Source organism: Sinocyclocheilus anshuiensis, unplaced genomic scaffold (genome assembly GCF_001515605.1).
Source record: "Sinocyclocheilus anshuiensis isolate Anshui unplaced genomic scaffold, SAMN03320099.WGS_v1.1 scaffold477, whole genome shotgun sequence".
NCBI lineage: Eukaryota > Metazoa > Chordata > Actinopteri > Cypriniformes > Cyprinidae > Sinocyclocheilus > Sinocyclocheilus anshuiensis.
This window is the reverse complement of record NW_015536549.1, coordinates 795,593-823,029: the sequence shown is the minus strand read 5'-3', so window position 1 is coordinate 823,029 and position 27,437 is coordinate 795,593. Positions and strand designations below refer to the sequence as shown.

The 27,437-nt window shown below is 35.0% G+C and overlaps 1 protein-coding gene across 5 annotated transcripts in view; it reads right to left on the bottom strand.

The window, feature by feature from the left end:
• Nucleotides 1-2,593: 2,593 nt before the first annotated feature.
• The window catches only part of LOC107699308 (acyl-CoA-binding domain-containing protein 6-like), a 34,753-nt gene continuing 9,909 nt past the window's right edge, over nucleotides 2,594-27,437 (bottom strand). Inside the window, exons 6-9 of one of the 5 annotated variants that reach the window (XM_016500533.1) lie at nucleotides 23,189-23,278; nucleotides 21,195-21,273; nucleotides 8,421-8,451; nucleotides 2,993-3,029 (exon numbers count right to left, since the gene is read on the bottom strand). In XM_016500533.1, coding sequence (XP_016356019.1) covers nucleotides 21,205-21,273; nucleotides 23,189-23,278 — 159 coding nt within the window. In that variant the 3' untranslated portion in view covers nucleotides 2,993-3,029; nucleotides 8,421-8,451; nucleotides 21,195-21,204. Of the gene's footprint in view, nucleotides 3,030-8,213; nucleotides 8,283-8,420; nucleotides 8,452-21,194; nucleotides 21,274-21,477; nucleotides 22,125-23,188; nucleotides 23,279-27,437 lie in introns of those variants that run through there. The other 4 variants (XM_016500525.1, XM_016500549.1, XM_016500543.1 and 1 more) reach the window with 4 other exon arrangements.

The window sequence follows — 27,437 nt, the reverse complement described above, 5'->3', positions numbered from 1 at the left end:
GCATCATATGACCCCTTTAACAAGTGGCTAAATGGGACTACAGAGGTTGTCTGGGACATTGAATGTAATCACACCGAACAGGAAAATTCATCTACTCGCTAGGCTGCTTTCACAGTCTTGTTGTTTTTATGATTGCGCTCCTGCAAACTGTTCTAACTCAAACTTTCAAATGTTTTTTGGAAGTGATGGCCACGCTGAAGTCATGCGACCATGGTGTTGTTTGTTCATAGCACTACATTTAGCTTTTTACTTCTGTATCAAGGCCTCAAAATTCATAAAAGTTGTGTTCATTTGAACAAAATGTGTAAGAATCATAAACATTTGTTGGTCACAGATCTTATTTTCTGCAATAATTCAAAAACCAATGAATCCACAATCCTATTGGGTTTTTGTCGAGGTAACCAAGGTGATGTTAACTTTCGGATTGGTCTACAAAAATACGTCATCACTACAGCCTACTACAGCCTCTTTTTTTGAGATATTAGTGGGATATTCAGTGTTTTTTGCTGGCTGGTAAATCCTAAGTGAGGGTGAAGTAAAGCATTGCATTAAGAGTAGCCCAGTACATGCCATTCCATTTATAAGCTGGACAACTGGCTGAATAGAGAGAGAGAAAATGAAAGGGACAGACAGTGAGAGAAAAAGAGTGAGAGTAACAAACCTCCACCATCTGCCACTAATGGTGTTAGGGAAGCATCCAGAGAGGTGACTTGTAAAAATGCATAAACGTTAAGTAAAGAAAGCTGAGCAATATGGGACATGATTTTAGCGGAGTCCGTGTCAAAAGTGAAGAGCTCTGAGGGAAATTGAGGCACATAATGGAAACGTAATGGGCTTAGTGTCACTGTCGTGCAGACAAGCCCACGGAGGATGCCATCAGCGGCATTGACCCTCCCCCAACTCCAGTGGATTTATGGAAATTACCGGAATAAGGGACAAACAGCCTTTACAAACAAACTGATACCATAATTCCAGCCTGTTTATGGAATATCTAAAGAGACAGACAGAGGATCTTGCTCTCGAGGAGGGATGCAGCTCTACAGACCCAGACCCGGCTAATGTTTCCCATTCCTCCACTTGAGCCCAGTTTTTATTCAATACGTCATACTCTAAGATATAGTGATCCCACTGTTTTTGAACAAAGGTGTATCAGCTGTAGAACTTTGGGTAAAACAAAGTTTGAGGATTCCTATGTATTGGCTCTTTGGAAAGTGTTCAGAAACACTTGAAGTCACCCAGTGTATTTGTGGTTTTCAAGCATAAAAATTCAAAAAGCCAAAAATGAAATAATAACAGCATGAAGACATTGATCAGATGTACTTTGTGCTATTTACCCTCCAGAGACCTCCAAGTAAAACCAATGTAATTAAGAATTGTGCTACATTTACTATGAAAGGAATAGTTTACCCAAAAATAAAAATTTGCTGAAAATGTACTCAACCTCAGGCTATCCAAGATGTAGATGAGTTTGTTTCTTCATTATAACAGATTTGGAGAAATTTAGACCATTTACCAAATGGATCCTCTGCAGTGAATAGGTGCCGTCAGAATGAGAGTCCCAACAGTAATCCACACGACTTCAGTCTGTCAATTAACATCTTATGAAGCAAAAGGTTTTGAGTTTGTACCAAATTCATCATTAAGCCATTTTTATCTTCGTACTCTTGGTTTCTGCTAAAATACAAGTCTTCTATCTATAACATTGCTTTCTCCAGCAATTTTTTTTGTTGTCTGAATCAGGAGAGAAATATGCTCAGATCAAGCAATGTTTACAAGTGAAAACAGACCAAAACAGTTCTAAACCATGTGTTCTAAACAATATGTCGGTGGATTTTGATGTGAGATGACAAAAGGGGATGGACATTTCACTGGAGGAAGCCTTATTATGGATTATGGACTCTTTTTGGATTTTGTCCAGAAGCGTCAGTTTAAAGTTAAAACGTCTTGATGGATTTCTCACAAACATGCAGCTTTTCACTTCACAAGATGTTAATTGATGGACTGGAGTCATGTGGATTACTTGTGGATTTTTGTGATGTTTTTATCAGCTGTTTGGACTCTCATTCTGATGGCACCCATTTACTGTAAACTAGAGGATCCATTGGTTGAGCAAGTGATGCAATACAAAATTTCTTAAAATCTGTTCCGATGAACAAACAAACATCTATGTCTTGGCAAATTTTTATTTATGCAACTATTTCTTTAATACTATTGTGTATTTAATGTCTGGATCCTAAACGGAGAAGCAAAAAGAGGTTTTAATATCCATCAAATCAGGAACAAAATTTGTGTGCTTATCAAACTTCCATTCCTCAACGTTTCTCCCAGTTTCAAATCATTTATATCACAATCGGCACAATGATTAACATCTACCATGATCCCGAAGCATTAATGTTCACATTTTATTGTCAAACTCGCTGTAATACTGCAGTTGAAAAACACTGAATTTCATGCAATAGTAAAACCATTCTGTATTGACTTCCTAAAGAAATGTTTGCTGGAATATGGTCATGCTATAATTAAAGAACAGCGTATAATGGCAGAAAACCTCTAGAAAACAAGTAACAAACAAGTAAAAAAGGAGACACCATTGTAAGATTCCATGTCTTTAATAGTAACAACAGTAACACATTCATTGGAATGTACCATTCTAGGACGGGGGAGGACAGGTTGTCTGAACTTAGCTGTTTGAAAGTATAACATCTGTGCTGCACAGCCAAATGGAATCAATGATAGTAGTTCTAGAACTAGTGTCAGTTTGACATCAGGCATGTACCATTTGGACGAGCAGCACAGTTTGTATGAACTTTTAACTGGATGGTGATCATGTGGATTGGGTTTGATTTTGTGGAGTAAGATTTCACAGAGTGAGATTTAGCCTTTAGGAGCAGTGTACTGGCGCAGGAGAGAAGAGATGGCGCTAGACTCTGTCACCTCCTCTGGAAGGGAACCTTCTTGATCTTTGATTGACGGGTCAGCTCCGGCCTTCAGGAGTAACTCAACGATTTCTGCAAACTCACAAGCTGAGGCTAGAGAAAGAGAGAGAACACAAGAAAGAAGTATTAATACTGTTGGGTATATTTGCATTTTGTTGTATTTTGAGCAAGGGAGTCAGAGACAGACACACTGCTAGAACAGCACTTTAGGTGCAAATGTTGTGACTTTATTTTCATAATAAGTCAACTTTCTGTGAAATTGTCTTCCTTTATTCTAATAAAATTATGAGAACTTAATATTACATTTTGATTCTTCTAAAAGTACTTTTTCGTCTAACTGCAAATTGTATTTTTTAAGTGCACTGCTGAACTGATAAAATTATGCTGAGCAGATATGATACAACACAATAATTCTTAATTTATTGATAGTTGTTTCAATTGCAACTTACATAACTATTTAAATAAAATAAATCAAAATTAATAAAATGTGTTACAGGGATTTATTATTTTAATATTTGTATAATAAAAATATTTTGTGCTAAATTTGAGGAATTAATAATAATAATATTTTTCCTTAAAATTTTCCTAAACTTTAACATAATATAATTTAAATACAATTCTAGATTCTAACACTAAACATCTACCAGTCAAGGTTATTATAGTTAACTAATACGAAAACCATAAAAAATAGTTATATAACAAAATTTGTTACCATTTCACAAAATAACAAACATTAACTGAAATAAAATTTAAAAAAAAATTTTTCAGCTAGTTGTCAAGGCAACATTTAGTTTAACTTGACTTACTAAAATAACTAAAACTGAAATAAGAGTAATTAAAAAATACAAATATATAAAACTACTAAAACTGTAATTTAAAGTAACTGTAACTGGAAATTAAAACAGAATATCAAAATAAAAACTAATTCAAAATATTATAAAAAACTATAATAGTATCTCGATACTAAAATAACACTGCCACCAGTTCTTAGGTAACATGCCACCTTGAAAAGAAATGAATCCAATCCTATTTTCTCACCCGTATACTTAAAGTAATTGTTACAGTACGTATGAAGACTGAATGTGCAAGCTGCACCAGTAGTTGAGCAGTACGCTTGCATTTGTGCCCCATTGGCAGTTTGCGCCCCATTAGGGGCGGCACTCCTGTAACCCTGTTAGTGTTGCCTGCCACGCTGACGCAGGGACATTCCTCTCAGCTTGAGTGCTTTTTTACGTCTCTGTCAACTACTGCCTTCTTTTAAAAAGGAGGGAGAAATGCTCTCCTTACTCTTTCTCTTAGGTGAGTGGCTGATGTCAGCAGGAAAACCCTGAGTGACAAGAGTGGCTTTTAACCTCAGACCCCTGACCAGGAGAGAATGAGGGAAGGGAGAGGAAAAGAGAAACAGAAAGAATAAGACAGGAGGAGAAGGAGAAAGAGTAGGCAAGTACAAGAGTGTTCTGAGCATGTTGCTATGTGGTTGCTAAATGGATGCTTTTTTTGGAAACCACTATACATTAGAAAGTAATATAGAAAGTAAACAAAGAAAGTTTTTTTTGTTTTATTGTATGGCAGAAAAAAAAATAGAAGAAAATGTAATCTCAAAATTGTCCTATGGTGTGACTGTCTCAAGCATGGTTCAGTAAATTACAACTTTTATAAATTAAAAAGAAAAACATAAAAATGTTAATAAATACCTCCGGCATAATTGTACAAGTATCTATTTTAGTAAATGGCAATCATTTTTTTCATTCATATATTTCTGAAAGCGTAGGAACTTGATATATTTTGTCTCTGAAAACCATGTCCTATGGTGTGACACCATATCCTGATTTTAAATTGGCCAATTTCAGAACAAAATTACATTAGTTGAAGGACCCCATTCATGATTATGTTACTGAAGCCCCCTGTGAAGCCCATGACATGTGCACATGGTCAATTTCTGTCTCAGAATTGTTCAAATATTTAACTTTTTTGGAACCACTACAAAAGTGTTACGTTTTGTTGTCCTTTGGTTTGACACCCTTAAATTATATTTTTTAATTAAAAACTGCATGTTAAACTACATAATCATGGAAAATGATGCAAATGTGTCTCGCTAACCGCTAATGACAGGTTAGCTCGGAATAGCAAGGTCATTCATTGACAGAAAAAGGCTGAAACGTCCTTTGGTGTGACAGAAAATGACAAAGACGTCACACCAGAGGACAAGGTCTCTTTAAAAAGCGTTTTAAATAATTAAATAAGATTTGTTTTACTCCTTTTTATTCTTTTTGATCATTTCCAGTGTTCTTAAAAGCAATAATTACATTAATTAAACTATTTTCTGATGTTTTTGCAGAAAACTGCCATGCATACTGTTATAAAGTGTCTTAAAAATAAGCATGAAATGTGGTCATTTGTTTTTGAAACCGAAAGAATTGAGGGAGATAAATTACTGGAAGAGAGAGGACATGGAAATATAGACAGAAGATTAACAGGGATCCACCAGAAGGGAGGATATCCTAAGAGAACGATGCAGAAAGTAAATAGAATCAAAATGATGCCTTAAAAAGAGTAGCCATATAGTTTTAAAAAATTCATTCACATCTTGATAAATATAGTTTGAATATCAATCATATTTAGCTGTGCCACACATGTAGCAGGGGGGGCTAGAAAAGTTTCAGTAACATACTGATTGACTAAGAGACTGACTTTTGTTGATGAAAATTATTTTTTTTTGTTTAAAAAACATGTTGATATTGTTTGTATCAAAATTAAACTTTTTCTCCTTTGACATGTTCAAAATTAAATAGAAATAATTTAATAACTACCATTTCTGTCCTTTAGTGTGACGTAATGTCCTATGGTGTGACACAAAAAAGAACCACAGATTTGTTTTTATCTCAAAATAACCAAAAAAAAAACAAAAAAAAAAAACAGTTGAGTATTGTAATAAGGGGGATATAAATATCACTCATCTTAAAATTGTATAATTTTCTGCAGTTTTTAACAGATGATAGCAAAGTTTGTCTTGTTGTCAAAGTTTGTCCTGAAATTGTCCAACAAGTCATTGGGAAAAAATGATGTTAATTATAATTTCATATTAAATAAATAACACTATATGAAAATAAGCGTCTAACAATGAAGATAAATCTCTCTCATGCTATTTATATATTATTAAGAGTTTTTTTTCTTCTTAATTTTTGCTATGTCACACCATAACAAATGTATGGTACAGTTCAGTGAAAATGTTAAGAAAAAACAATGAAAGAATTGACAAAGTTAGTGACATTTAGTGCATTTCTTCTTCAAAAATGGTCTTTTACAAAATAAGCATTTTTTACTGCCTATTTGTCAACTACCTATATATACTGTATATATATATATATATATATAATTAAAATGCAAATAAAATGAATTTAAATTAATTCTAAAATAAAATAAGAAAATAAATTAAGTATTGTGTTACAGTTAATATAGTTATATACAGTAGGTATGATAAATTGCTTTTGCTTCTCTGTATATCTAAGCTTTGGATAAAAGCGTTTGCTAAATGATTAAATGTAAATGTACTAATAAAGATTACTGCCTTAGCAAGCTCCACTAGCAAGAAAAAGAAATGTAAGCACAAAACCTCATAAAGGAATATTTCCCCCAAAAAATTAAAGCCATTTTTCAATCAGTCATCATTTACTCACCTTCATGTTGTTCGAAAAACTCATATGACCTTCTTTCTTGTGTGTAATAAAAGTAGATGTAGAAGGTCCAAGCTGCTCTTTTCTATGCAGTGAAAGTGAATGGTGACCATGGTTGTACTTAGTCCCCATTTACTTTCATTGTTGAGTTGAATTACTGAAATAAATTAACTTTTCCACGACATTCTAATTTATTGTGATGCACCTGTATCTCTTTTGGAAAGAAAGTCATACAGGTCTATGTAACATGAGGCTGAGTAAATGATGACAGATTTTAAATTTTTGGGTTAACTGTCACTTTAAGCAGGAAGCAGAAAAGGAAAACATTCATATATTTTTTTCTGTAGTCCATTTTTTTTGTTACTGTATTTTATTTTAGGCACGCATGCGGGTCCTTGGGCCGTAAAGCCCCTCACGCCTCTGGGGAGCCGTAGAGAAGAAGAATAATTTACAGCGTGCAGTAAACCCCTCAATTAATCATGTGTCAGCCGCATGGCCCCACACAGGGAGAGGTGGAAATGAATTTTCATTCTGTGCTATTCGTCTCTCTTGAGTTCATCGCTTATGTTTATTAGTCACTTTTTTATATCCCATCCCCCCCATCATTTTTCTGCTCCCCCTCCCCAAGGGGCGATCGTCGATGTCCACCCTGCCATGCGACCAACCAGAGGACAGATGGCAAACACACACACACACATAGAGAACAAGGGCCTGGAGGCCACCCATGTGTAGTGTCACATGACAGAGGAACACTGTTGATTTCCTCTGGGACAACTGGTGATTATTACAGGTTCTATTTACCACACGTGTGGCTGTGGACAAATGTACCCCTGCTCACACACACATACACACACCTACCTTCCTCCTGTAACCGCCGAAGTGAGCTCAAAAGAAATTCATTCAGAAATCTTTTTATTTATTTATTTATTTTTTTAAAGAAATTAACACTTTTTTTCAACAAGGACACATAAAATGGATCAAATAGTAAAGTAATCGATAGTAAAGACATTTATAAGGTTACAAAAGATTTCTATTTCTAATAAATGCCATTCTGAAAAAAATGTGTGTTTTTAACATTAATAATAATAATAATAAAGAATGTTTCTTGAGCATATTGGAATGATTTCTGAAGGATCATGTGACACTGAAGACTGGAGTAATGATGCTGAAAATTCAGCTTTGCCATCACAGGAATACATTACATATTAAAACATGTTCAAATATATTTATTTATATTATTTTAAGTTGTAATATTCACTGTATTTTAATCAAATAAATGCAGCCTTGCTGAGTTTAAAAGACGTCTTTTTAAAAAAAACATTTTTCAAAAATCTTACCGACCCCAAACTTTTGAACAGTAGTGTATAATAATGTCTCGTCTCTCAATTTGGAAAAACGAACAAAATATTGTGTTCACAGTAATGCATATTATGTAAAATGTACTGTGTTTACCAACTCTGCATAGTCATGTTAAAATAGAAGTTGAAACAAAGTTGAAAATTGAATACAACCTGTTACAAATAAGATCTGTAAGCGATTTTATCCCAATATTTTTATTGAAACAAATAGTCAATAGTTTATAAACAGTGTTTTAAAACATTTATTCCCATGTAAAGTTTTGCTCCTTGGACTTTCATTTACAAATTCTTCTTTTCACAAACTATGGAACGAACTGAAATTGTTATATTCTTTTATTTTCATTAGACAGCATCTGTGACATAATGCTAAACTTGGATTAAAATAAAACATTCTTCACATTAGAAGTTTCAGAATAAAGATTTTGGTTGCCACAGCATAGTTCTATTCTTACCATAGTGCAGTGCGGTCTGTCCTTCATCATCCTGGGAGAGAAAAGAAAGATGTTTTGAGTTATAAAAGACATCGAACAGTACAACTACTCAACTATTGTGAAACTCTTTAGAAACTTTCTAATCTGTATCCATAATGACTTAGACTCCAAAAAGAACCATAAAACAAACAAACATGATCAAGTGTAAGGCCTGCCTGTTGAGTTCAACTACCGCCACATGATACAGCCTAAAACAGGTGATTTTGACTTTGAAAGGATTAAGAACACATATTAAACATTGATTTCCTGTCAGATAAACAATCAGATCCTTTAACCTCCAAAACCGACTTTTGAACGAGTAACCAGGATCAGAGGAGCTTGAGGACTTTGTTTAGGTGGATACATAAACCAGTTTAATATGAACAAACCTTTGACCCGCGTGCTCAATGAGGCTATGAGGCCATCATGCTGTATGTGTATAAAGGTCTAGGATGATCTATTCATTGTCCCCTGCGGGGACCGTGTCCGATGCATTAGCCACGGAGACTGAGGGCATCACACAACAATAGATGCTTATACAATAGCCCCAATCTGCCTGGAGTGCTGGTGACAAATTGCCACAGCTTGTGGTATCAGAGGTGCGATGCAGAGAAAGCCATATTTAGGGCAAGGATTAAGGATCCTGTGTGTGTGGATATAAATCCAGTGGAAAGCAACACTCAAGGGGTCGGGAAGTTCTGTGGATGACACGTGTTGTCGGACTAAATTATATTTTAATTGCCACTTCAATGTGCCTTCTCACCCTAATAATGATGACAAATGGCATTATTGTTTTGGCTGGGTGGTTGTTGGAGATCATCAGAACCCAATGAGAACTACAGTGAGAGTTTTTATGACATGTCGCACATTTGCCCCTCTGACACAACATCAGCCTGCATTATCCTCCATAGACAATTTCATTAGCCCACAGTACAGACTCGTGTACAGAGGATTTACTCTACAAGTCATAGTGATTAAATAGGCATCTGACAGTAGACTTGTTGAAAAGCTTACAGTGCAACACTAACAAGCAAAAAATACAGAACTATTGAATAAAATGGAGCATTTTAATTAATGCTGAATTTAACACGTTACTTTTCAGTACCGGGTTAAATATAAGCATATTTAACATATTTTCCAGAAACGTCGCACCTGACTATAAGTCACATCAGGTCAAAATTTCATTGTTGAGAGAAAAAAACATTTGTACAAACATTATAAACCCTACAAACTTGTATTTTAGTTCCTTTCACTCCACAAATTGAACAGTATTCAGAATAGAACAGAAATTTGAAAATTAAGTATAAATGAATATAAATTAGTCTATTAGTATAAATTACATATATTAAGTGCCATTCTGTATAAATAACTTTAATTATAAACACCAAGCATAAACTAATTTTAAGTGAACGTGAAACAACCGGCATGTAGGAAATGCGCAATACAAATAAACTTGCACTCACGTACTTCATGCACATGTTTTGCGTGCTTGATAGTATATAATATATCAGTCGCTTTGGAATATAAGACGCAGCACATTTCAGATGATAAAAAAAATATGTTTTTATGTTCTGGAAAATACGGTATAGTAACATTTCTCTGTCCGCCATCTTGGATGGATTTTTTTCCCACTGAGCTTGTTGCAATGCATTCTGGGAAACATGATGCTACTAAAGGTATTTTGCGGATTACTTTTTGAAACAGACTTCACATCAGGAGAGCCTATAATGCCTTAAAATGCCTTAAAAAGTGTGTTTTGGAATAGCCATTATCAATTATCCAAAAGTGATGCTATCGTTCACAACCTTGTTCTTTTAAGCTGTAACTGAGTGAAATTTCTTCTCCAAAGCAGTGAGCCAAGGTGGATGGCCTTGTCAATCTGGTGCTGCTAAAGTCTGATCCCATTGTTCCTAATAGAAAAATCTTCACCGCACCAGGGCCAGGGCTCTCAAACGATCCTAGAGTCAGATGCTATTGTTTATGGAGAGGCGAGAGAGCGACTCCAGGGGCTCTCTGATTGGATTAGCTGGTTAAAATCCCACTAGACGAACAGAATACTGATGCAGTCTCTCTCCTCACCTTCTCTGATACAGTTACTTCTCTCTAAATAAAATGCGACAACACAAACAGACATAGCTTTCTTGTTTTTGTTTGAACTTTTTAAATTAATAAAACATTTTATGTTTTAATTTTCACATTTTCTTGTGATGCAAGAGAAGAGAAGGACGCTCATCCTAGCGTTGACCATGGTGACCATAGTTCTCACCAAAATACCATAGTTACTACAGTAATTTTTGCAAACGGTTTGATTTTACAGTTGCAACAATAACTATTAACTATGTTATTCTGGTAGAACACATCTTTGTAAGGGAAACATTGTAACATAAAATCATATTATAAATATATTTCTAAATATAGAAATCAGTCAATGCAAATATTAAAAAAAAAAAACTGTAGGAAAAAAAATGAGCAAACTTTTTTCCTTCTCGATAGAATAAAGAGTGGCAGATGTTTATGCGAATAGTCGATACAGGATATGGAGATGCACACAAATACATATAGCCATAATTAAACAGTGAGGGCTTTACAAAACATAATCTTCTTTCATTAATCTTGTGTGCAGGCAACATCCGCATCGGCCCAGAGCTCTGGTTCACAGCTAGTGCATGGACACAAGAGGCAGTGTGTGGATGGAGACAGCAGACAAACAGGTTGGCTATCACATAAACTACTAAGATTCATGGGAAATGGATATAGACACACACTTGTTAAAGCCAGTCTATTCACACCTAGTTTATACTAGTTTATGTTTATAGTTTTAGAATAATTGCAAAATCATCTTATATTTTAACTGTTCAATCCTGGGATTCACTTTAAACAGTACAGAAGGAATTGATATGTATGCTAGACACTTACTGGATGCTTATACTTCACTATCTGATCCAACTCGCTCGTAAGAAATCAAATATATAAAATAAAATAATTTAATATAAAATAAAATAAAAAAATCTTAGGCTGATTTTCCAGTGTTGCAAATGAAATACATTTTTAAATGGAGCATTTCAAGTTCTATATGCAGCTCTGTGTGTGTTAGTGCATATGTGTTCATGTATGTTTGAGCACATGCTTATATGTATTTATGTGTATGCGCGTGTGAGGGGGTCATAGACTAATGTCTCTAGAGCAGTCTGATGGAATCAGGCATAAATTGGATTGTCCTCCATTTGGTTTTCAAGGGAGAAGCAGAAAAGTCAAGTACGAAGCCAGCATAGCATTTTTCCCAAGCAAACTTTATCCTAATTAGGAAACTACATGGAAAGAAACTCCTAGACCTCTAGATTTCCTTGCGTTGCAGAAAACACATACAGTATATCCCTCAGACACATATGTGAGAGAATACATATATAAATATATATATTTATATTTGTATACGAAAACCAATTCACATCCCAATGTGGATAATAGAAAACTATATTACTGAAAGACAGAAAAAAGCAGTAGGGTTCAATAGTCCATGATGAGAACCTGTGATTCAAAATTTAAACACATTTTTCTACACTTGTTTTTATGCTGACAATAGCAGGAAGTTAAATTCATTGTACTTTTGTATAAAATACACTACTATTGAAAAGTTTAAGGGCCAGTAAGATTTTTTTTTATATATATATATATATGTAAGAAATTAATGATTTTATTCAGCAAGGATGCATTCAATTGATAAAAAGTGACAGTAAAGACATTTATGATGTTTTAAATAACCAGTGTTCTTTTGAACTTTCTATTCAGCAAAGAATCCTCAAAAGAGTCAGGTTTCACTAAAACATATTAAGCAGCACAAGTGTTTTTAAGATTGATAATAACAAGAGATTAACACCAATTCAGTATATTAGAATGATTTCTGAAGGATCATGTGACACTGAAAACTGGGAAAATTCAGCTTTGCCATCACAGGAATACATTACATTTGAAAATATACTCAAATAAAAAAACTGTTAAAACTGTAATAATATTTCACAATACTACAGTTTAACTGGATTTTTGATTAAATGAATGCAGCTTTGTAGAGCATAAGAGCGAAATTCTTCTAGTCACACTAACAAGCCATCACAGACCGGCATCAATGTACCAGAACACTTCTCTTTCCCATCACTGTCATTCTGTGTATTTCAATCCATTCAGGTAGCATCGTCCAATCAGATTAACCCAAAGAGGAATACCTCAAAACAGCCCTGTGATGTCAACACAATATAAAAGAGATTAGTGGAATAAGTACAGTGTTTCAGGATAAAGTGGGGAAAAAAAGAGAAATAGGAGGAGAAATAGTGAAGATGAGGTGAAATGTAATAGTAAAACGGATTAGACTATGTTTAATGTTTCTGCGGCGTCTGTGGTAGCGACTGTACAGTCGCACCATCTGTGTAGGCTTCAATGGGAGCTGGCATACATGCGCTGCCCACCAGGTCACTAAAAGCTTTCATGTTTTCATACCAGCACAACCCGGCGGCTCCCTGTGGCATATGGTAGGTGTGCTGGGAACCACCGTCACAGCTTTATCTAGTACGACTAAATCTCTCACAGGAACACCCTTTCTCTCTTTATCTCCCTCTCTCGCTTGCTTTCTTTCCCTCTGCTGTCCCGGACAGAAACATTAAACAAATGGGGAAAAATGCACATGCAATTATGATTTATGATGACTGTATGCAGGGAGCGCAGGAGTTTTTTAATGACCCTGGCAGTAGACAGGAGGAGGAGAGAGAGATAGACAGAGGAGTGAATCGATATAACCATACGGCATTCATATGCAGATACGCTTATGATGAGCAGGTGCCATTAATCAGAGCATGTAGAAAATGCAGCCGTATGCATGATCATAACACCTACGGTCTTGCACTGATATAATACAAGATTTATGAATATCTGGGTTCCTTTACAGCACAGAAGTTCTTGATGATCTGTTGCATATATTAAACTGAAGATATTCAAGTTGCAAAGAGGAAACAGTTGCATGTAAACATGTATGGTTATTGCTATTATGCAGTATCTTTATTAATGTTCAAAAATGAATAAGCTGGTCTAAAATTTAAGGAGGTATTTCTATAAAAGGGTAAAATAAACTTATAAAAAGAAATATGCTTTTGTCAAGTCCAGGCACTTAATAACTTGATTTTTTTTAAACATTCATAATTTCAGCTTTGATAATATTAAGAAACATTTCTTGTGCAGCAAATCAGCATATTAGAATGATTTCTAAAGGATCATGTTACACTGAAGACTGGAGTATTGATACTGAAAACTCAGCTTGCCATCACAGCAATAAATTACATTTTAAAATAATATAATAATAATGAAATAATATTTCACAATATTAATGTTTTTTAACAGTATAAAATGAATCAATCCAGATAGAAAGTTTTAAAAGTGAGAAACACCAATTAATACCACAAAATATCAAAGAATTCATCAACTTGATTTTTTTAATACTTATTGATGTTTGTACTGTTTTCTCACCATAAATTATGCAATTTCCTGAAGGATGATGTAATTAAGGACCTTAATAGATTAGCAATTAAAACAATATTCTCAAAATGAACATGGTTCATGATTAAAGAAAGGAAAAAATTAAGGAACACCTGAAATAATTCTTAATAAATTGCTGGTGTAAGTGCATAACACCTGCGGAAAAATAAAAAAAAACTTCTCAAACCCAAGTAGAAAACAAACACTCCTATATTTACGTGTGATAGTGTTATTAAAGAAAACTAGAGAAAGCTTTACTTAAAAAAATAAGTTTAATATTTTAACCAATATATTGACACATGAAAATACTGCATAGTAGGACTGACCCATAGGAGTGTGCACACAAGGGTACTTTCTCGTTCGAGAGTTGTGATAAAAGGATCAGGTGGGTGGACCGCTACTAATTGAATCTATTTCACCTCTGTGTGCAGTGTGTTAACCTTGCCAGCCAGTCTGTGTGTGTGAGGGTTAGCCTGTCAGTGCATATCACTCAATCCCAAAATGTCCTTGACAAACCCTCTGTAAAGATAAGGTCAGGCTTTTCCCCTCACAGTACCATCTCAAAACACTCAAGCATCTCGACTGAGGGCATCCATCACACCACAATCAATTATAAACATAATGCAGATGGTGGGTATAATACTACATTATAAGAGATAGATATGAATCTGAAATCTGATTGGATGGTTTGGATCCACTGTAAAAAAAAAACGCACATCAATTCTGTATTAATGCAGAATGAGTCTATATACAGTATGAACAGTTTCACTCACAGTTTGAATAATAAAATATATTATTTAATGGATGAAATTATTGCAGTATAATTATTTATTGAACATTGGTCAATTGTTAGCATACTACTGTTGCTGCCATTGCATAAAAGAAATAAATCATTTTGACTTTACTAAATCCTTATTCCTGAGAATAAATATGCACCTAAATTGAAATTAAAAACACTGACATTATTTGTATGCGGATGTCTTGCTTGTCTTAGAAGTAAAAAAACACAAAACGAGAGAGATAAGGAGAGATATGGAAAGGCGTAGACATTGTTTCCAAGGAAACACTTATGGAGGACAAGGCTGTTTAAGTTGGCTGTGATATTCAGAGGGAGATTGATTAGTAGCAGCATGACTGATAGATTTTTTTTTCTTTTACAGTCAATCTTCGAGGCAGAACAGCGTTCACCTCTCTTCTCTCTAATGCACAACAGCATGCGTATGTTAATCAGCTGCATAACCAGCACTCATGCCTTCCTACAACTGCATTAAATCATTGTCTGGGGTTTGTTTTTGTTCTTTTGAATTAGTGACTCTCTTTTCCCATTGACAGTCCTTGGGTAAACGCAGAACATTTAAAAAGAAGCGCAAATGAAAACAACACACATTCGTGGAATTCAGTCCCGCCCCCTCTTGTCAGTGTCTGCGTCCACCCCAAGGGACATCTTAGGATCCATTAAGCAATTTCGCATGAGCCTAGAGTGGTGGAGAATTACCATGGGCAAGTCCAGGATCATCAGAGCAGTTCAAAAAGAAATACATAAAATAAATAAATGCATAAACCGCTCTAATATGAAAATCAATGTTGCAGGCGCAGCTAAATCGCTGTGGGGGGAAAAACTAATAAACCACAGGGCAAGTTTTGCCCCTGCTGGGAAATATGCTCAATCTCTCTCTCGCTCTCCCTCTTTCTCAGCACACAGCTGTGGACAGCTTTAATGTCCTTCACAATTTATGTGGATGGTTTGAAAACAGAAAGAAAACTGTTGAGTGTACGTATTGTGGCAAGGCGGCAGGAAGAGGGAGAAACAGATGGTTCTGGAGAGGCTTTTCATCAGAGGAGTTTAGCTGCCTGTGGCTAGAATGAAACACTTCGCTGAGACTGAATTGAACCCGCTGATAGCGTCGTTTATTTTCACGTGCTTTCTGCATTTTAGCACACGATTCACTGAAGGAATTATGCAAATCAGGAGATGCCTCAAAAATATGTGCGGAATTGCATGATTTCGGGGCAGGGCATTTTGCAGGCCAGTCTGGTGTACTTTAATGCAGCAATGTGCCAGTGTTTTGTTCTTTAACACATTTACATGTGTATTTTTTCAGATGCTTTTATACAAAGTGACTTTTTTTGGTATCAAACCCATGACCTCGGTGTTGCTAGTCAAGTCAAGTCACCTTTATTTATATAGCGCTTGATCCAATACAGACTGCAATACAAATTCTGCTGCTAGCACCTACTTTTCTACTTTTTGAGCTGTATCAGCTCTTTAAAATAAAGTAGTGTTTCACTTATTCACTTACAATGCGATATAAACATGGACTGGTTATAATGTTTTTCTCCATCCAGTAATAATGATAACTTGATAATTGTCGCTGCTACAAACATTCAATCATTTAAACAAAACAATGTTAAAGGGATACTCCACCCACAAATTTAAAATTCAGACATCATTTACGCACCCACACGTCGTTCCAAACCTGTATGACATTCTTTCTTCTGTGAAACATAAAAGAAGATATCTTGAAGAATGTTGATAACCAACCAGTTTCGGTTCCCAATTTTCTTTGAAATATTTTCTTTTAAGTTCTACGGAAGAAAGAAAGGCATGCAGGTTTGTAACGACACAAGGGTGAGTAAACGATGACAGAATCTTCATTTTCTGGTGGACTATGCCTTTAAATGTGACAGGGAAAAAGTGTAAACTTTTGTGAATAATACACTATAATAATAAAATCAATTCTATAATAAACCTCTTTTACATAAAAAGGAGGTGAAAAGAATGACAATTATGCGAATGCTTACAGGATTCTTGTAGCTCAAAGAGCAAAGCATAGCACTAGGAACACCAAGGTCACAGGTTGGATTCCCAAGGAAATGCATGATGAAAGCAAATACAATGCCAAACATAAAAGTTAATAATAAGCTTGAAATGATTCGCAAAGCATTTGTAAATCACTTGTCTGCAAGGGAGTCAAACATGAACCATAAACAAACAAAACAACATTTGATTAAATCCATTTCACCTACTTGAAAAACAAAGTGATAAACAGCACAAAAACATGAAAAAAAAATTGCACAAAAAATGCAAAGCAGGGACTTCAGGGAACAGTCTTAATGCATTGCACAAATGCTTTTTTTTTGCTTTCACTAAAATGAATTGGGCTTCACAATACTCGCCGAACTAGCAATCAAAACTAGAGAAACCAAAATCACTGACTGCCCTGTAGTGCTGCTCACAGTTTCATATGTTACCCTACAATGATTAGAATTTGAACAGCAAACCAGCCTCAGATCAGAAGCAAAACTCTTCTGAATGAGCTGTAAGTGTGTGTTTCACCCCGTGCGGCTAAACCCTCCCACCATTGAGCCCCATTCTCATGCAGCTGGCGATTGGACACCTCTCCTCGGCAATCTTATGACAGATTGCCTTGGGTATTTGTTATGACGTGGAGGATGGAACCATTTGTTATAGTGGACCTGTGGCAGCAGCAGAAGGACCTGAATGTGTAAGAATGTTCTCAACAGGGAATTTTAAACAGTTGCTGGGATTAAGAAAGTGTGTAGCCAGAACTTGAGAAACACAACCATTTTTTTTAAACCTACCTAATGTGTACGTCTTCCAACTAAATCATTTCATGCATCTTTTTAAAATAAAATGATGCAACTGGTGACATTTTGTAAAACCAGTCAAACCCTTAAAACTGCTATCAGGAACCTACTGCACAAATGCAAAAGCTTCAATTATCTCTCCATTTCTACAACGCCACTAAATGACCTGTAAATAAACAGCATCCCTTCTCTGTCCCAAACAATTCCTCACTATGAACTACTAGTAGCCCAGGCAGATATTTATCACTATTGATCTACCTGGTCCTCGCCAGGGCCTTTTGTTCTCTCGGCTCCAGGCTCTGACCTCAATTAAGTTATGAATTTCAATCTGATGGACTGAGAGCGCGTGGCCAGCGCAGCCGTGCAAGAAGGGGAGTGGATTAATTAGACACAGTGTCTCTGGGATTCACCCTCTACTGCTGGCTACTCGTGTTGTTTTCATAAAAAAACGCACACAGAGAGAGGAAGAAGAAAGATGAGAGAGAAAGACAGAGAATTAACAATAGAAAAAAAAGAATGAAAACAGTAGCTCAAGCTAAATTTTAAAACTGCATTAAACTTGATCTTTCAATAAAGTCCACAATACATCTAAATGGCAAGTGGCAAATGAGTTAAAATACCAAACTTGACTACGAAAAAGCTTGCATTTCCAGAACGTAATGCACTTTCGAGGCAGCAAAAAAATATAAATTATTATTAATTAATGACCAATCACAAATCAGTATGCAAACAGACTTAAGAAGGAAGACCAACTGCAATTTAGCTTGCATAATTTATGGTCTGTCACGGTCTGTTTTGGATGCTTAGATAGATTAAACACATTCTATCAATGAGGATGCCAAGAATTTTGAATCTTCAGTCTCAAATTTCTTAAAAAGTATAACTTTACAATAAAAAATGAAAAAGCATACTGAAATTGCCATTTTACACTGAGAAACAAATTGGTGTATAAACAATTTTCACTCAGAAATTGCTAATAAATTTCACAATTACAAAGAAACGGCAAGTAACACACTGAATTAAAAGTGAATTTTTGAAGTAGAAAGACTGAAATCATTCTGTAAAACATATCTTTTTGTATGTTTTTATTTATTTATTTATTTATTTTAAACAGTGTACCATGTTTTATGTCAAAGGCTGAAATGATCTACAAAACAATGTTTGAACTTAGCCTGTACATAAAGCAATTCAAGCTAAATTAATTGTGGAAGGTTTATACCTGGGACAGACTATTTTTATTATTTGTAGAAATAATTTTCACTCAGAAATTGCTAATAAATTGAACAATTAATTAAAAAGAAACAGCAAGTAACACATTGAATTAAACATGAAATTTTGAAGTAGAAATATTTTCTTGTACGTACAACTTTGAAAAATCACTTTTTTACAGCGAACTTAATTTGAATACTAAAGGAATGTCACTACAATGCTGCCTTCCAAGCAATGCACAAAAATATACATTATCTAGAATGCGAATCAAAACGATTTCACAGAAGTTTCACCAAAAGTGTTATGGGCTTGCTGTTCTGCAGCATGCTGCTTTGTTTGAGAGAAGCGCTCATTAGTCAGGCCTTTGAGACTCAAAACATGCTTTGTGGTGTTAAGCTCATTAAGCTCTATGTGCCATGCTCTAATTTCTGATCATGCCACTAAAACTGTGTTTACATTGTTTAACATGCAAATAACTTGCAAAATAGCTGCCCCTGATTGAATAAAGAACAGTTTAGAAATTTGTGTGTTTGTATACATCCATTTTAAGACTGAAGATACAGCTGGTAGGTGCAAGATTGCAGTAACACAGGTTGAGCTTGACCAACACCTATATGAATCAAATCTCTGATAAATAGTGTTTGTGTTCTGTTTGGTATTTACAGAAAACTGGATCCTTTATCAGCATCAGCAGCATGAAGGTGTTTACACTGGAAGTGGCAAAGTTGCACCACGTCACCTCTAAAGCCTCACTAACATGGACCAATCAGCTGTGAGCTTGAGGTACTACTACAACATATGTAGACTACCATTTAAATGTTTTTTAAAAAGAAATCAATACTTTTATTCAGCCAAGATTTAAATGTATCAAAAGTGACATAAATGTGGTTCTTTTAAACGTATAGAATACTGAAAGAAATCACAATTTCCACAAAAATCTTAAGCATCACAACTGTTTCTAACATTGATAATAATAAGAGCTGTTTCTTAAGCTGCAAATCAGCATATTAGAATGATTTCTGAAGGATCATGTGACACTGAGGACTGTAGTAATGGCTGCTGAAAATTCAGCTTTGCCATCAAAGGAATACATTAAATCTTAAAATATATTAAAATAGAAAAGTTATTTTAAATTGTACTAATATTTCACAATATTACAGTTTTTACTGTATTTTTTAAGCAAATGAATGCAGCCTTGGTGAAACATCTTATCAGTATATGGTTAAAAATTAAGGCAAGGTAGCCAAACACAAAAAAATTTAAATCACAAGCTGGCCTTTAACGGTTAGAAGTTATCTAAAAAATAAAAATAAATAATAATTCCATGCAAAACCATCAAAACATATTTGTATAAATATAAATCAGATTTCAGATATTTAAAAAAAATAAAGGCATGTCATGACAAAAGCGCAATGGATGCTTTCATTATAGCCAGCTTCATCGATTAGTTTTGATGCGTCACGCCACATGCCAGTAGCACACATAAACATACATGCACAAACACACACGCAGTGTGGGTTTCATAGTTGACTGTGTTCTACTTCCTCTGCAGTGCAGTTGAAAACAACAGATGCATGAACTCATGAACACGGATTTTACCAGTACAAATCTAACTCTACCACACATGAAACACATTCTATGAGCGTGAAAAACGAGTCCCCCCAAATTCTCCCATGTGTCCCAGTTCTGTTCAATTATGCAGAGAGAACTGAATATATGTTGGCGCTGTGATGTTGTCCAGGTGGCTGTTGACAGGTGGCATATGAGCTAATCTGAGAGAACAAGGGGACTTTTTACTCCTATTGTGGTTCCCCTTGATCCAGGATTACACCAAAACACCACGATATTCAAACTACCACACTCTCCATGACCGCCGCATCCATCATCTGATTAATTGCAATACAATTTTCATTGAAGACATAATAGCATTTTTTTTCCTCCCTTCCCCCTATTTCAATCAACAAATTAAAAGTATAAACCACTTTTATCTTTATTTAACACTAAGCTGAAATCGGATCACAAGACAGATGCGTGAAAACGCTGCCCTCGCCCACAGTTCATGGTTCACCATTATTCACTGTTGGTCTATTGTAATATTTTTCATTTATAATGTTCTACCTTTAGTCTTGTATAAGTATCCAAAAACATTTATATATAAGAAAATACATCGAAACTGAGCTATTGGTGTTTTCTTTGTGTGCTTTTCAAATGCAGTCATGGCTCACACTTGAACCTAATGAGTGGCTATGAAGTTTTATATTGCTATCAAATCACACTTCCTGAAAGTATTAACATAGGATAATCATTTTGGCAGGAGCAGTACCATGATTTAACACGGCCATATTTTCTCTCATGCCACCTGAACGCTACTTAATAAATCTGCCCTCAATAATTCTCCTGCTGTAGTCCAGCAATATTCACCTTCTGCTGGTCAGTGCAGTAATCCAGAACAGAACTTTGAAGGACGTCTGTCGATTCTACATGGCTGTTGGGGAACCACCTTTGATCCAAAAAAGCGACAAAAACAGGCCAATTTACGTCCAAAGTCAAGTAAAAATGTTATTTCCAAGGAAATACAATTCTTGGCTCCAAAATATACATGTATTATATATTTATTTATTTTCACATATTATAAAATGTAAAATATTTAATGATACATTTTATTATATATATCTATATACGTATATATATGTGTGTGTGTGTGTGTGTGTGTGTGTGCAACTACCTGTTATTATGTACACAAGAACTTCATATGATTATATATGCTATACAGAGCAGGTGATAAAATGTCTGTTACATATAATATGATATTATGTTCTCTATTGAAGCTCTAGTGGGGATTTCACATTAGTCTAACTGTTAAAATACAACAATAGAACAGCGTTGATTGTCATCTAGGCCAAGCATTTGCTCTCCACCCACACAATTAAGGTCCACAGCCACCAAAAAATAAATAAATCAAATAATTAAAAAAAGAGTCATTTGCAAATGTTCTGATTATATGGGTTGTATAATGCAAACAATTTGGCTGATTACTTCCAATTGATTTGTCTTAGCGAGAATCAGATCAAGCCAGTGACCGCATAACTGTACTTCACCGTATTAATTTCCCAATGCAGTATTCAGCCAGTCAGCTTAAAACAAAGCCAAATCTGCCATTATGACCTGTAGTGTTTTTTTAAATACAGCTACCTGCTTATAGTGTGTTGCTTAGCACCCACTGAGATACGCTGATACGATATCCCTAAATGATTAAAGTACAGACGCTGCTAAGCTCAGGGATGGAGGATGGCAGCAGGACTTCCCAGTTCACAGTTCTCTCAGATTAGTGAGGATGAGGGTCTCTCAGCTCTGGGATCAAAAAGTTAAATATGTACTTCTCCACAAAATATTTAGAAGTTCACAGTATTTCGCTCAATTTTGAGATTTGCTGAAAACTACATTTAAGACTGCTATTGAATTATCAGGGTTTTTAAAGTGAAATTCACTTTATTTGCATTATTTAGATTAAGATGACAGCAAAAGTAATCTGAATGTAAAAATATAGGAAATGAGCATGCACAATTAAATATTCATTATCAACTGATACAATAAAAAATAACAAAAAAACTCTTATATTGACCTATAACCAAAATATGGTGCACCCAGAATACACAATATACTTGTCACCATATTGGACCCAGTATTGGTCAAATTTTAGGACTTGTCTAACAGTTCACAGCAATCCATTTTGAATAAATTGATTTTTTTTTTCTTTCTTACCCCAAACTTTTAAATGGTAGCCTATCACAGTTTCCATGAAAAATAATAGGCAGCAAAAACAATGTGTTTTCAACACTGATAATAACAAGAAATGTTTCTTGAGCAATAATAATAAAAAAAGCATAAGAGCATAAGAGACTTAATTTTAATATAATATTTTTACTGTATTTTGGATCAAATAAATGCAGCCTTGGTGAGCTTAAGAAACTTCTTTTAAAAATGTCTTAATGACACTAAACTTGTGAACCAAAAATATAAATATAAATAAATAAATGAATGCATATTTATATCTATAAAATCAGTAACCATACTCTGTTATTATGCCTAGTTAACATTTTTAAAACCTTAACTGAGATTTAAATGATGCAAAGGTAATCTAAATGTAAAAATATAGAAAATTAACATGCACAATTAAATATTCAATACCAATATATAGTTTGTTTTATTCCATACCATTAAGCGAAAACCCATTAACTTGTCTACAGTTCACAGCAGTCCATTTTGCAATTAGGTTAGTCAATCTGTGTTTGTTGAAGGACTAAATATTTGCCTTCATATCAGTTATCAGCTATAACTTAAAAATGATCTTGTCATCGTTAATCAGCCAGAATGTCTTATACAGAATGTCTTATAATGTATGTTTACAGACTCACCTGGCTATTAATATCAGCGTTGTTCTGCAAGAGTAGAGACACCAGGTCTTTGTGGCCTCTGTCACATGCCCAGTGCAGGAGAGCCCGGCCCTGAAACACAAAAATACTTCATTACGATGAAACTTTACAAAGTAAAAAAAAAAAAAACCTCATGGTGGATGCAAATACAAAATCTCTGTACAGACAGTTTAAATTTTTCGGTTCATGTTTTGCTTCAGACCATGCACAATACGTATTTTAGTCAATCTAGGGCGTTCAATCCCATAATTCAATCCCTTACTCTGATTTAGATACAATTATTTAATAAACTCCCTTTTCTGGCTTTGATACGGAGCATAGAAATGAGCACCAGCCAAGAGGCGTGTAGAATATTCAATAACATCCCATATTTGCGAAGGATCTCTGCAACCCAAAACCATAGACGTGTCTACAGACCACACAACTTACGGGTCGACTCCTTAAGATGGATGAATCCCTCTTCACCTCTAACACATTCATTTATTCCCTTTTGTTATGCGGACCTCTATAAAGTTAACTTCACAATAGATTTCTCTCCTCCAGAAAAAATAAATTATGCACAACAATTTATAACTCAGAGCCTTTAGACCCAACTATTTAACGACGTGCTGACAGGATGAGTTCTTCTCTGGCCACCGTGCAGGCGAGAGAGAAGGGCATTGTGGGAGGGAAAGATCATGGGCGCTCCAGAAAGAAATTGCAGTGGGACGGGAGACTCTTTAGCAGTGATTGATGTGATTCTGGGGACAAAAAGAGAGCAGACCCTTGATCACCAGCGCCGCCCCCCCAGGCCTGAAGCCGCTTGTCCCTATCAAGGCTGCAGAGTTCATTTTTCAGTGAAGGCCAATTAGATAAAGCCAACTCCTTAAGTCGTATTCCATGGCTGAAATTATATTGATCCCCACTGCTGCATGTTAAAATTTATATTTATGAGGGAGTCTGAAGCCTTACACCACAAGAGTTTTTTCTTTTTTGGAGAGGAGGGTGTCCCCTGGACGCTTTGTCAAATTTTCATCAGAGATATAGCCAAACATTTTTCTTTTCTCCTACTCTCCTCCCAAGACACACCATTCTCTGGATCCCTTCACTAGCAAATTGTACTACAATGGCTTTTTGGACATGGTGCTATGATAATACCATGGCTTCTAGACATGGTATTTTTGTAGCACCATGTAAATAGAAAAGAATTGCACATGAATATGGTAATTGTTCAGTACCATGGAATATATTAGAGCATCATCGTATAATTATTATTACATCATTTGTATTATATCAGATCATTTACCAAAACTGAGTGTTACCAACTATGTTTTTGTCAAACATGTAATTAGAAGAAACAAGTAACAACCTAAATGATAGCGGTTTAAAAAGTAGTGAGGAGGCTACTGCTACATGTTTTTCAATTTCATATGTCATTTTATCATAGCCTGTTTCTGCCTTGGAGTAAAAAATGAAAAAGATAGGCCTAATTGTGAGATTAGGTATAAAATAATAAAAGTTGCCATTACGAGAAACAAAGTCGCAAGTTATAAAGACATGACTATATTAATAATTAGGTCAGTTTGAGGTCAGTATGTTTTTGTTTTTTTTAAAGAAATTATTACTTTTATTCAGCAAGTATCAGATTCCACAAAAATATTTAGTAGCACAACTGTTTAAAATATTTCTTGAGCACCAAATCACAATATTAGAATAATATCTGGCAGCTGAAAATTAGGTTTTGCCACAACGGGAATTAATTACATTTTAAAATACATTCAAATAGAAAACTGTTGTTTTAAATTGTAATAATATTCCACAATATTACTGTTTTAATTGTATTTTTCAGCAAATAAATGCAGCCTTGGTGAGCATAAGACACTTCAGAGAAATTAAAAATACTTATAGACCCCAAACTTTTAATATATATATATATATATATATATATATATATATATATGCATATGAATTTAATGACATTTTTAATAATTAATGTAGTACTTAAGTATTTTGCTGTAAATAAAGACACATACGGATCCATTTGTGATATTATGAACATTGTTATTGAAACTAACAATTTCATAGAACATGAATCACTCAGTAATTAAGAAATGCTAACAAGATGTGAATGGAGAAAGGGATAAAATCATCCTTTTGGTGACAATGTCTCAGCAAACATAACTAACACACGGAAAAACCTATATCATCTTCCTCAATTTCCTTCCAACTAAGCGGAAGAGCTCTAGAAACAGTAAAGATGTAGAAATCCCACTGATTTCACCTTCCTGTCCCCAGTGAGAGCTCTGGATTAAGTGTGACAGGCATGGACTCTACTGCGGGGCGGTACATTGAGCAGGGCTCAGTGCAGATGAATAGGAAACCTCTTGCTTTACAATGTCCTTGCCAAAGAGGGTGGAGAGCTGCCGGCTCAATTGCCTGTAATTGATGGGGCTGTTCCAGCGCAAACAGAGATAGAAAAGGAAAGCAAGAAATTCTTGGGACATTTGCACAAATCAGTCCAGCCCTCTTTTGTTCAGGCGGAGGGGCTAATGCCTATCAGAGGCGTGTGTAGACCTGTGGTCCACAGGGCATTTAAGACATTGCCATTATAAGACAGGAAAAACATGACACACAATGCATGTCATAAAGCAGCAGAAAAAACACCTAAATTCACACTGACAATTTAGATAAAGTTCTTCAGTATGTCAGATATAAATGCATGTGTTAGATCGCTGTTGTTTTGAGTTGACATTATCTGATTCAGAAATAAATTCCTTTATAAAAAAACATTATGTGCTGGTAGAGTGATGGTATGAGATGGTAATATTACAGTACTTTGAAATTTGTCAATTTTTACATAGTGGTTCTTACATGGTATTCCAATGTTGGCCATGAATATCATGGTTCTTACCATTACAGTGGGGGCCACAAGTCTGAGACAAGTAGTGAAAATATTAAATTTAGAATTTTTCTATTTTAATACCATTTTTTTCATTACGGTATTATTATTATTATTAGAACAAATATGTGTTAAATGTAATAAATTTTAATTTTTACAAAAGAGTTTAATATAGACAATGTCTTTAATAGTTTTAAATTCCCATATAATAAATGTAAAACATTTTGACCCAACTGTACATTCAAAAAACATTATTTATTATCCTATTATTTATCATTTATAAAAACATTATTATTATTAGTAGTAGTATAGTATCATCAAAAAATGAAATTAATAAATTATAAAAAAATCTAAAATACTTAATCCCCCCCCATTACATAACTACAACAGTAAAAGTTGTAGTAGTAGTAAATGATAATAATAAAAGTAAAGACTCACAAACATCAAATCAATATGAAAAACTTTTCATAACAATTACGGAAATATTAGGGAGTATAATCAAACTGTCATCAACTGTCAATTTTTCAGATTATAGTCATGTGGAACTACAGCATAATCAGTCAGCGTGTCTCTCAGATTGCAAAACACACGGGCAAACCTAAATAAATATGTCCACCTTCTGTGCATGGCCATGGTTGTGCAATCCATTCTACCATCTCGCCAGAAGTGAAGTGTAAACCATTCGGTATCCCCCAGGTCCCAGCACCCCTCTGGTCACCATCCACTATCATCCCACACTAAATAACTCCCAAGTTTTCCAGTTTATCCTGATCTATTGTCATCATCATTGAGATTATTTCCCCACTGCCCTGTACTCGGCTGCACTTGTACATTAAGGGTAATGTATTTGACCCCTGCAGAGATAGGCCGAGCTGTAGGAGGTCAAATGGCAGCCATGAAGCTCATCTCAGCCCAAATTAAACCACTGGCAACAGCCTCCGCTGAAAACATCAAATGGCATTATGTTCAGAACAGAGCGCATACATCACATCTTAATGCTGCAGTGAGTTAAAGCCACACTGTCGGCGTTTAGGACTTCAGGCTGGAAGCAAGGCCTCATTCCTCACAGTTCTGACCTTGAGCATGTAGCACAGCTTGACCACAAGCGGAAGATGGGAAGATGGCAGAAAAATATATATACACATGTATATATATATATATATATACAGCAGATTTTAAAATGAACTCATATATATATATATATATATATATATATATATATATATATGTTATTTGTGTGTGTGTGTGTGTGTGTGTGTGTGTGTGTGTGTGTGTGTGTGTGTGTGTGTGTGAGTTATGTGTGTGTGTGTGTGTGTGTGTGTGTGTGTGTGTGTGTGTGTGTGTGTGGGGGTG